At 43.1% G+C, this 12,321-nt stretch overlaps 1 protein-coding gene across 1 annotated transcript; it reads right to left on the bottom strand.

Annotated features, from left to right (window-relative positions):
• Positions 1-5,399: 5,399 nt before the first annotated feature.
• LOC136644568 (olfactory receptor 5J3-like) lies at positions 5,400-6,416 on the bottom strand. Its single transcript, XM_066620575.1, has one exon. The coding sequence runs from the start codon at positions 6,399-6,401 to the stop codon at positions 5,400-5,402; it is 1,002 nt and encodes a 333-aa protein (XP_066476672.1). The 5' UTR covers positions 6,402-6,416.
• Between the last annotated feature and the right edge of the window lie 5,905 nt (positions 6,417-12,321).

Below are 12,321 nucleotides of genomic sequence, written 5' to 3'. Positions count from 1 at the left end.
GCACAATCCTAGGCATGTCTACTCAGAAGTAAACTCCACTGAGCTCAACTGATTCCAATGTAAGTGTACTTAGGATTGCAACCCTAGTCTATGGTCTCAGGTTGGATACCCATTAGGAGGTCTAATGTTCCACATTGCCTAGGAGTCCAAACAACTATTCAGTAAATCAAGCCTGCTTGAACTTTGATTTTGCTCCATTCACTAATTAAGCAAATACATAGAAAACACTCGTAAAACAAAACCATAACATCAATAAGCTAAGCATATCATAACATCAATCATAAGCCAATCATTACATCAAACAGCTAGTTGGAGACTTAACTCAAGTAATTATCAATGACATAGGATGAATAAGGGCCCAATCCTAAACAGTGCATGCTAGTTTACTGCTGTGTGCACTGTCACAAACGTGCCATAAGGCACGTTTGTGAGCCCTTAGCGTTGGCGGAAGGTTGGTGCTCTGCCGCTCAACAGTTGCCTGAATCGCTGGGCAGTGGAGAGGTAGGTGGGAACATAGAGGGAGGAGGAGTTCCAGGGTGGGGAAGAAGTATGCTGGGGGAGGGAGTGGGGCTGGAGGCAGGCAGGACCGGTGGAGCTCTGTGTCACCGGATCCTGAGCCTCTGTGTTGGGCCGCTGGTCCAGCGTAGAGGTTCTTGATTCTACAGTGACCCAGGGGTCACTGTAGAATTGAGTAACCCCATTGCGCTTCCCCTGAGTCCCCTTCCCCCGAAGAGCTTTGTTAGCGCTTTGGATGCCACAGCAGCCATTTTTGGCGCCACAGCAGCCCCGCACTCCGGGCAGCATAGGATTGGGCTGCCTGTTGCTGTCGATTTAGAGCAGAAGTACATTAGTCAACTCTGATTCTTTCTTTTTCAATTGTTTTATGACATCCATTGATTACGGTGGAATTCTAACCAGTCTACAGCGCTTCCCATGCTTCCGATGGGCTGTAGTTCACGATGCTATGCTGAAATAAATGTGTTCGTGTTCAAGGTGCTACAAGGCACTTTGCTGTTTTGATTTCTCCTCAGGATTCCCTGAACTTTATCAAAAGCAAAGCATCTGCCAACCTTCCTATATTTATTTTGCAACTGGACAATGTTTTGGAGTTATAAATATCAGGTTGAATTTTTAAATTTTCAAAATAAAACCCATTTGAAACTTTCATATAATTCAAACATGAAACATAAAACAAGAATTATTCGAACGTAAAAGTACCTCTGGCAGGTTACCTGCTCCCCACAAGTGATTTTATTGCAACCTATTTTTCCTTGATTTATTTCTTCTCCAGACTCATTTTCCTCCCAGCCTCTTTTAGGCAGCACATTTCAGCACATTAGCAGTTTCAAAAAGTGATACATTCATTCTAAAATTACTACAGCTGCCACGAGATCAGCTAAAATGCCTTCAATTGTTCAGCTAAAATGCCTCAGCCTGTCTTTTCATCAATGAAGCTGGATTTTTAAAATTCATATATTTTTATATATCCCAAACGTCCACATGAATGTCTTTTTGAAATATGGAATGTTGTGTAAATGAATGTAAAATAAGAGAAACAAATGCTATCACCCATTTTTGTACCTGAACATTGTCTTTTCCACTACTTGAGGTATTTGAAAATGGAGTAATTCTATCTTACTCTCTGGAAACTAACACTTCTACCGATTATAGTAACACACGAAAGCCAAGATATGTACACTCGTCATCCTATATGTACACTCTTTGTCCTAAATGTATCTGGTCTAGACTAAGTTAAAATTGCTCACCTGATCGTTGATCAGCTTAAGGTTTCAGTGATTAAGCTACAATGAACCCAAATAAAGCTTGTACCTCTAACTATTGCCAGCTTCCACATAGCCAGTCACAGCAAGCATCTTTATGGTCAAAACTTCCACCCAATCCAGCTGACCCACTGCCTTCCAATAAAATGGAAGTTTATGCTTCTCTTACAAATACTCACACTGCTTCTATGTCTCTGGATGGAGCAGCCCAGCTATTTTTGAAAATGTATTATTGAATGAATGCCACTTCCCTTGCTCATTCCAAATAGATATAAAAGTCGGGTGGGTTGGTATATTACATCAGGTTGGCTCCTACCAAGAAGCTTAACATTGAATTAATCCCTGGAGCATGGAATAGCTAGTTCCTAATGGCTTGTTTTCTTTCTTTACTGATAAACAATCTTACTGAAGCATTTTCCTAGGTTGAACTTTTTCCCCAAAAATGTTTTGTGTAAAAAAAAAAAGGCAAAAAAAAGCACTTGTAGGAAAGACAATAAAGGTCCAACCTATTTATACACGGATTTTTTTATACACGGATTTGACTCAACACGAATGGCCCCTGCAAATGAAAAGGAATGTGCTGATCCCTGGAGAAGGGGAAAAATACACCCCTTTAAAATCAGTTTAAAAAACTGAACAGTCCTTTAACAATAGTCTCCTTAATGAGAGAGGGGGGGGGCAGCTGGCTGACAATCCATCAGTCCTTCTCTCTCCAGGGACCCGTCCCTTCCCCCTGAGAACCTGAAAGAAAGATACTTTGCATTGGTGAAAGGAGGGGTCAGAGTGAAGCATTTCTAAGCACCTTGAGAGAGACCGATTGTTGGATTGTCCTCTTATAGCCCAATCCTATCCACACTTTCCTGGGAGTAAGCTCCATTGACTCTAATGGGACTTACTTTTGAGTAGACATGCATAGGATTGGGCTACCAATGACTCTGTCTTAACATCATAAAGGTCAGCAAGGCTGTTCTTAAATCACCAGAGCAAAGAAACATTGTTTTTTAAATTGATTAGCTATAGTGTGTTTTTTACCATCCACGTGAGTGCTTGGAACAGAACCCACATGAATAATTAGTCTCAACCTGTATATTGGTTTGCCAGAGGTCAATGCAATACCAAATGTTCTGCTGAGCAGGTTCCATGAAGAAGCTTTAGCCATTCAATTTTTAAAAAACAATTGATATTGTTGAAATAGGTTGGCAACACCAGTCTTTGCAGCTATCTTTTCTATGTGTGCTTTCCCTCAACTCCACACAGCTGCAGAACATTCTAGCACAGTGGTTCCCAAACTGGTGGGCCCTGGCCCAGCAGCCAGGGAAGCACTTAGGTCTGGCCCCTTAAGGGGTGGGGAGGGGGGGATTGCAGCAACGTGATCACACTGCTGCTTGGTAAAAGGGGGGGGTTCTGACTTACCTGAAGCCAGCAATGGGGTCTGGAAGGAGTGGGGGGCCAGCAGACAGGTCTGCAGGGCTCCCCAATCCTGAAAAATTAAAAAAAATTGCAATTGAAAGTCACTTCAGGTTTTGCAAGCCTATCCCCTTTACAGTCTTGATCTGACTTTCCAGGTCCACTTGGACCAGCTATATAGCTGCCACAGGTGCAAGTAGATAAATTCAGGGGTTGAGGGCTTACCCCCAGGAAAGGGAACAAATACTCCCTTACCCAGAAGATACCTTCAGGGCCTGAAAGTGCCTGACAGGATACAATGGATGCCCCATTGGTGTGGCTGCGTGCCTCTGTGGAGAGTTACATAAGATTGGTCCGCTGATCCACAACGTAGGGCGCAATCCTAACCAACTTTCCAGCACTGGCATAGCTGTGTCAGTGGGGCATATGCTGCATCCTGCAGTTGGGGTGCAGTCATGGAGGCCTCCTCAAGGTGTGGTAGTGTTTGTTCCCATACCTTGAAGTTGCATTACCCTTATGTGCTGGAAAGTGGGTTAGGAGTGCACCCTAAATGTCCAAGGTACAGGTGCCCAACTTAAGGACAGCCTTGCTGCTCTTTCGCACAGGCACAACCTGTCTGCTCCAACATTTTTGTGTAGGTGCAATATTGGTGGTTTTGGAGATGGAAAGAGACATTGGTTTGTGAAAGGAAGAAAGATGCTGATTTGGTGGATGAAGAGATGCTCTGTTTTTGAGGAGAGAGATGATACCTTGTAAGAGTCAGAATTCACAGGTTTTTAAAAAGATGAGAAGAAAGGTCAAAACATATGAATGGGGCTGCTCCCAAAGAATCACAAGGGATGGTATTTAGTTTCACATGCCCATGGCTCAAGGCAAGAGGGAGGCTGGTGGCTGATTGGCTGTTGAGTTGCCTATGAGTGGGCCTAAGGCAGCTACATGGCTACTGTGGCATTTTTGCCTTTATTCTGTGCCTGCCTCCCACCCACCCAGAAGATAGGACTAACTGGCTAACTTTATGAAGCCAAGTAGGAATTTCTGTTCACTTATCCAGTTGGCCAGAGTAGAAATATTTTTGCATAGTTTAGAGACTGACCAAGTGGATTTAGGTGGTTTTTTCTTTTTCTTTTTTATTTAGCCAGATGATCACAACTGGCAGGTATGTGCAGGTAGGTGTTAGGATCAGAGATTGGTGTGGATGGCATCTCCACCATCCTGCGGTTCAGGCAACCGTTGAGTGGCAGTGTACCGGCTTTCCACAGGCTTTCCTCACTCTGGGCTAGCTCTGGTGCTGGGCTGGCACTAAGCCCCACAAACATTGCCTTATGGCACATTTGCAACACATTTACTGCCAGTGCACAAAGCTCAGGAGTGAGCTCTAACATAGCTACTCCCTTGGAGTATGTTACACCAAAGGGACATGGGTGTAGCAGCTGCAAGCATACTGGGACCAGAGGATCATGTTCCATAATCACTACTGCAGTTTGAATGGATTTATTTATGTACCATAATCACTACTATTTTTGAATGGATTTATTTACGTACATGTGTGAAACATTAAAATATAACATTAATTGGCTCTAATAGTTTCTAAAGAAATTTACTTCATGCTTCAATTTTTTTTTCTGATTTTGAAGGAAAAATACGTTTTTTTAAAAAACAAGCAATTTCTCACCCCTCCCCCAATTTCTCAGAATTTGTTTATCCTAAATAGTTTATTTCCCCACCCCGTCCCATAGGTTTGTCACAGACCTTAGTCTGCTAGATTCTTCACTGTATATCAGAGGTTCTCTGGGGCATTGTGACACCCACAAGCTGAAAAGCCCTGCCTGTGTCCCATTAAGGGGCAGGGGGAAGGAGGAAGGCAGAGACACAATCCCCAGGATGGTGCTGCTGCTGTGGCCAAAGGGTTAACATACCTGCAGCCAGCCCCGGAGTCCTGGGGGTCTGGGGAGCCCTTTGCAGGGCTCCCTGCACCTCCAAAAATTGAAAAATAACACAAACAGGCACTGCAGGTTTTGCAACAAAAACCAAATTGCCCCTATTTTGTTATTTTTAAATGCTTAGAGGTGTGGGCAGCCCTTTGAAGAACCCCCCAGAACTCAGGCACTGGCTACAGGCAAGTTAAAAAAAAAACACCCTTCTGTTCTTGACATCGACAGCAGCACAATCCTGGGGGTTGCATCTCAGTCTTAGCCCCTCTCCTGCACACACTTACCTCAGATCGCAAACTCTCAAGGAGTTTGGGAACCAAGGCTGTATGTGATTTCTGGTTTTATTCTGAGATTCTGAGTCTCTCTCTATTGCTCTCCTCAAGGCATCCTTCACATCCTTGTTCCTGAGGCTGTAGATTAGGGGATTCACCAAAGGGATCACCACAGCATACAGTACAGCAACCATTTTATCTTCCTCCATAGAGTAGCTGGAACTAGGCCGCAAATACATAAAGAGGAGTGTCCCATAGAACAAACAGACAGCAGTCAGATGAGAAGTGCAAGTGGAAAAAGCTTTGTGCCTGCCCTTGATGGAGTGTATCCTGAGGATGGTGTACAAGATGCAGAGGTAAGAGATGAGGACAATAGATGTGGTGGTAACGACATTAAATCCAACAAAAGCAAAAACAAGGATTTGGTTGAGGCTGGTATTGGAGCAAGCCAGCTTCATCAGTGGTGGCCCATCACAGAAAAAATGGTTGATGATGTTAGAGTCACCAAATAACACTTTTAAGCCAAAAATGGTGTGTATTGTTGTATTCAGAAACCCAGCCAAATAGGAAGCAAGTACCATCAAAGTGCATACTCTTCGGGACATGATGACTGTGTACAACAGTGGGTTAGAGATGGCCACATAGCGATCATATGCCATCATAGCTAAGAGGTAGCACTCCGCAGTTGACAAAGCAGTATAAAAATACAACTGGATGAAACAACCCACATACGATATTGTTTTTCGATGTGATAAGAAGCTCACTAGCATTTTGGGAGTGATGACAGAAGAGTAACACAGATCTAGGAAAGACAGATTGCTAAGGAAGAAATACATTGGTGTCTGAAGGTGAGAATAGGTTCTCACTATAATAACGATGCCTGCATTTCCTGTCACAGTGATAATATAGATAAGCAAGAAGATTACAAAGAGGATGATCTGAAGCCTGGACCTACTTGTGAATCCCACAAAAATGAACTCAGTCACCACAGTACAATTGTCTTTATCCATATGCACTGAAGACACTGTGATCTGAAAGGGCAGAAAATATATAATACTATAAATGGTTACTTTTAAAACATAATTTCTGGCACAAGATTTAAAAGGTACATAGAAATGGGCTGAGAAAAGCACATTTTTAAACAAGCACAGTAAAAGATGCTACAGAATATTGTAACATGCCTAAAAAAAAGCAATTTCTCTCACATCTCTAATACCGGATGCATGTTGTTAAGCTTGAGTCAGTTAATACACCCTACTTAATTTATGGTGTTTGCCAAGAGCCCTTTCAAAGGGCACAATCCTAATCAGGTCTACGCAGAAGTAAGTCCTATTTTGTTCAGTGAAGCTTACTCTCAGAAAAGCGTGGTTAGGATTGCAGCCAATGTGTTATAAGGAGCAACAGGATAACAAAAAAAGGAGAAAAGGAAACAAAGCAATAGGTCGGTTCTCTCCTGGCAGCTCAATCCTAACACTCTATCCCTGCTGATGCAATCCACCACCGGTGATGGATGTCTTCTCCAGTAATATTGCTAGCACAAGTCTGAATGGACCTGGGAGGTGGATCAAGGCAAGGAAGGACGATAGGATATTGGCAGAGCTGTTGTCACCGATACCACCCTGACCTTGACACACACACACACACACACACACCCCTCTATGCCCCAGTCTCCGCCCCATTCTTCCCTCTTCTTTCAATGTATTTGATAACAAAAAAATTTCATAACTTCTAAAATAAAATCATAACTTCGTATACTTTGATATTAATTGGAGGTTTTACTCCAGTAATCCTCAGTTGCGTAGGATGAATAAGTGGCTGTGGATTTAGGCCACAGGTACATCAGTCAACCCTGATGGTTTGTTTTTCAATTGTTTCATGGTATCCATTGATTATGGTGGAAATTCTGATGCTATGTTGAAAAAAATACGTTAGTCTTTGAGGCGCTACAAGGCACTTTCTTGTTTTGATTTCTTCTCAGGTTTCCCTGAACATTATCTGAAGCATCTGCCACCCTTCTTATATTTACTGCACAACTGGATGATATTTTGGATTTATTAATTGCAATGATCAGGTTCTCAAAATCAAACCCACCAGGAACCCTCATAAAATTTAAACATGAATGTTATTTGCATTAAAGTACCTCTGGTAGGTTCCCCCCCCCCAAAGAGATTTTATTGCAAACTGGTTTTAATTGCTTTATCTCCCCTCTAAACATACAGGGAGAGGGATTCACTTGTCTGCGGGAGGGACCCCCCACCCCCACCCTTCGGAGGCAAGGGGTGCAGGCCTCCCTATGCCTTATAAGGAATTAAAAACGTCACTTCCATTTCCACAGAGAAACTGGAAGTTGCGCTTTTTTGCTATTTTAAGTCATTCTGTGCTTGGCAGAGGCAGACACACATGGCCTCTGCCAGGTTCAGAAGTCCTTACAGAGGCGAGGCATTCCCCTTATCTCCAGATTCATGTATCTGCAGGGGGTTCCGGAATGGAACCCCTGAAGATATGGGGGCATGCCTGTATTTCCCTTGAGCCGTTTAGGCAGCAAATATTTAAAAGTGATCCATTCAATCTAAAATTATTACTGTTGCCAGATGATCCGTTAAAATGCGTCAGTCACCTGCCTTTTCATTTACTAATCTGACTATTTAAATTATACATATCTCAAACATGTATATGAATGTCTTTTTGAGATACTGATCTAGCATAAGCAAATTTAAAATAAGAGATGCAAACGCTGGTACCCATTTTTACAATGAGAGACCATCTTAACATTGTCTTTTCCACTCCCCATTACAGTAACACATGAGAGCCAAAATAGACACAGGTGTACTCTTCAGCTCCTTTAAAAATCATCCTAAACATATCTGGCCTAGACTAACTTAAAACTGCTTGCCCACAACCCAATCCTATCCAATTTTTCAGGGCCAGTGCAGCTGTGCCAATGGGGCATGCGCTGCATCCTGTAGTGGGAAGGTAGTCACAGAGACCTCTTCAAAGTATGGAAACATGTGTTCCTTTATCACAGGGCTGCATTGTGGCTACACCAGAGCTGGAAAGTTGGATAGGATTGGACCCCCAATAATTAATCTGTTTAAGGATTAAGCTACAAGGAACTCTAATAAAGCTTAGTCCTAGCCACCTTTCATATAGCCAGTCAAAGCAAGCTTATGGTCCAAACTTCCACCCAATCCAGCCGTTCCATGCAATAGAGTGGAAGTTAATGTTCCCCTTACGGGTAAATACTCACTCTGCTTCTATACCTCTGGGTGAAGCAGCCTGCTATTTTTGTAAGAGAGGTTAATGAAAGAATGCTGCTTCCCTTGCTCTTTCCAAATAGAAAAAAGGGTTGGCATACCTTATTACGCCAGGTTGCCTCCTGCCAAGAACCTTAGCGCTGAAGAAATCCCTGCAGCATGGAATGGCTGGTTCCTAATGGCTTGTTTTCTTTCTTCGCTGATAAAATTCTACTAAGCCATTTGTACACGTGAAACTTTCCTCTCCAAAAAATTTTGTAAAAAGAAAATCCTTTATATAGTCTTAAAACAGAACCGAAAATGTGAATCAAAGACAGCTAGCAAAACTCAGAAGTACTCAGAAGAAAGACAACTGAGCAGTTTGCTGGAGGTCAATGCAATACCTAGCTTTCTGTTGAGCAAAAGAAAATATTTCTTTACTCAGTGTGTGTTTGGTCTGTGGAACTCCTTGCCACAGGATGTGGTGATGGCATCTGACCTGGACACCTTTAAAAGGGGATTGGACAAGTTTCTGGAGGAAAAATCCATTACTGGTTACAAGCCATGATGTGTACGTGCAACCTCCTGATTTTAGAAATGGGCTATGTCAGAATGCCAGATGCAAGGGAGGGCACCAGGATGAGGTCTCTTGTTATCTGGTGTACTCCCTGGGGCATTTGGTGGGCTGCTGTGAGATACAGGAAGCTGGACTAGACGGGCCTATGGCCTGATCCAGTGGGGCTGTTCTTATGTTCTTATGAGCAGGTTCCATGAAGGAGTTTTAGCCATGCATTGGGGGGGGGGGGGAATAATGATATTATTGAAATGTGTTGGAAGCACCAGCCTTTGCAGCAATCTTTTCGAGGTGTACTTTTCCTCTACTCCCCCAACTCCACACAAAAACAGTGTCAGTTCTTTTCAAAGAACAAACATTTTCAATAGATTTAGGTGATTTCAGATATCCCATCCGCCTTCCTGGCCTTGATCTGTCTTCCAAGGTCCACACAGACCTGTACCAGCTAAATCACTGGTGCAGGTCCAAGCAGACCCATTCCTGCAGCATTGGTTACTCCGGGGGCAAGGAAACAAATGTTCCTTTACATGGCAGAGACCTCTGGGGCTGCTTCTCCCCACAGAATGCAGCATGAGCTCCAGTGGTATGGCTGTGGTTCGACAGGATTGGGCTGCAAGTTTTTGTCTGCACAAAAACTAAAAATTAAAGCAATGTTTAATTTTTTCATTGCATATAATATCTATAAGTATTTTGATATATCAAATTGGAGGAGTAAACAGACTAAAATTCCATATCTGTAAACCAGGGGTGCTCACACTTTTTTGGCTCGAGCTACTTTGAAACCCAGCAAGGCCCAGAGATCTACCAGAGTTTTTTTTACAATGTTCGCGCCATCATAACATATAACATTTATGTGTACAATGTATGTTGGTGTACCTTGAGCCCCACTGAGTATAACAGGACTTACTCCTGAGTAGACATGCCTAGGATTAGGCTGTGAGGCTGCAATCCTAGCCACATTTACCTGGGAGTAAGCCCCATTGAGTACAATGGGCCTTACTCCCGGTGTTTCCTCCCAGAGGCACTTGAAGGGGGGGGTCAGCACTCCGCGATCTACTCATTTTGCCTCGCGATCTACCGGTAGATCGTGATCCACCTATTGAGCACCCCTGCTGTAAACAATCCCCCGCGAAAGGTACAGGAACAGTCATTTTAATCTTGGTGATATTTATTATATAGAAGTTGAAATAAACCTCTGGACAAATTTTTATTGGAATATGACTTACTGTTTTGGTCATGTGTTTCCTGGGCTCTCTAGATGGATCCACTACGTGCAGGTGCTAATTAAATGAAAACAAGCAAACAATGGCCCTATGCAGACATCCAAAGAAAATTTATTTATTTATTTATTTATTTATTTATTTATTTGCTTGGTTACTTATAGCATTTTTATCCCACCTTTCTCCCCAGGGGGACTCAAAGTGATTTTAAAAAACAAGTACAAAAGAAAATAAAAACCACAATTAAAAATCAGTTACACTATATATAACAGGAGACGACAGCAATTGGACTAGCCAGCCCCCCTCTGTCCACCTACCATTTGATCCCTTTGCCTAGGGATCTATGTGAGTAGATCCTACTACATGTAGGCTAGGCTCTGATCTCACTATATGGAAATTTTTCAGAAGACAAAGCACACATTGTTAATTTCAGGCCCTTAGGCACTTATGCTTATATCAGATGAACATAGGGATGCCAGGTGTCTTGCTCATAGCCTTCTTTCCTCCACATATTCCTTAAGAGAGTGCACAAGACCAATATGTCGTCTACGTAGCAGTTACTTTCAAGACACATCTGGCTTCAGAATCTGTAAGACAAGACTAGTACTTAACAATTACTTGCTGGTTCTTTTTCCAATTCTGTCTGGTGCTTTTTTCAGGGCACAGCATCCTTTACTTCCTTATTTTTCAGGCTATAAATAAATGGGTTCAATGTGGGAATCACCATATACTGTAGAACGGACACCGCTTTGCTTTGATCAGATGAATAGCTGGCTACTGGATGCAGTACCGAAAAAGGAGAGTCCCATAGAAAATAGTGACTGCTGTCAAGTGGGAAGCACAGGTGGAGAAAGTTCTGTGCCTGCCTTCAGCAGGCACCCAGTCCCTTTGCCCCCCCCCCCATACTGAGGCTGGGAAAGAGGATAAAAAATGAGAGCAACTGAGGTAGTGGAAATCTCATTAAATCCAACCAGGGCTGGCCCAGCCACGAGAAGAACTGCTTCAAGGCACACTGATCCTCTTCTCACTCACTCAGAACGTGCAACAGGGAGATTGGGTCAGTGGCAACCCAACTCATTCTCCAATGTTATGGCTGCAAGCAATTGCAGCAGCGGTGCTGGATTAAAAAAGAGCAGCAGGAGAGTAATCCAAGCAGGATTACTCCACCTCTCCCACCTCCTCGCCAAGGCAGATACCCCCCCTTCTTGCCCAGGTGATACCCCCCACCCTTCGTACATTTACCTCCACTGCCTGCTGGTTCCCACCTAGCTGACTCTTCAAGCACATGGGCTATGCAGAGCATGCTGGGAATAGAATTCTGTACCACTCCCTACATGCTACAAGATAAAGGTAAGGAAGGTGCTCCAGAAGCACTGTGCTGTGCTCTCCCTCACTTACTCAGCCTGCTGTAAGTGGCCAGGCAGACAAGGAAGAGACAACAGTAATGGGTGTATGAGGGTGTATGAGCTATCATGTGTGAAACAGAGACAGAGCAGCAGGAAGAAATGGGGGGAGCCTGAAAATTGGGTCACTGCTTTGGGCCAGACCTGAATCCAGCAACAGCAAACATCAGAATTTGGTGGGGGGTAATATCAGAGCATGGGCAATTAATCAGAAGGGTCCAACCCCAGAAGAAATAGTAGATGATATTAGCATTGTAACAAACCCTCAAACTATATCCTGTCTGTATTGCTGGATTCAGAAACCCAGCCATGTATGACAAACCACTGCTTTACGCTATTCATTAAGGCTGCCTCATTACAAGAAATGGATTAAGCTTTTTTTTGCAAATAAGTTAATAAAATATTACATGTAAGTAAATAAATAAAAATATTGTTTCTTTCCAGATCACCTTTTTTAAAGTATCGTAAAGCTAGGTGGGTCCTGATAAATGTGTCATTTT

Source organism: Tiliqua scincoides, chromosome 1 (genome assembly GCF_035046505.1).
Source record: "Tiliqua scincoides isolate rTilSci1 chromosome 1, rTilSci1.hap2, whole genome shotgun sequence".
NCBI lineage: Eukaryota > Metazoa > Chordata > Lepidosauria > Squamata > Scincidae > Tiliqua > Tiliqua scincoides.
The sequence above is the reverse complement of the archived record's forward strand: the minus strand, read 5'-3'. Positions and strand labels throughout refer to the sequence as shown.

Coding starts and splice junctions, on each gene's coding strand:
- LOC136644568 (XM_066620575.1), bottom strand. CDS start 6,401: ATGGATAAAGACAATTGTACTGTGGTGACTGAGTTCATTTTTGTGGGA.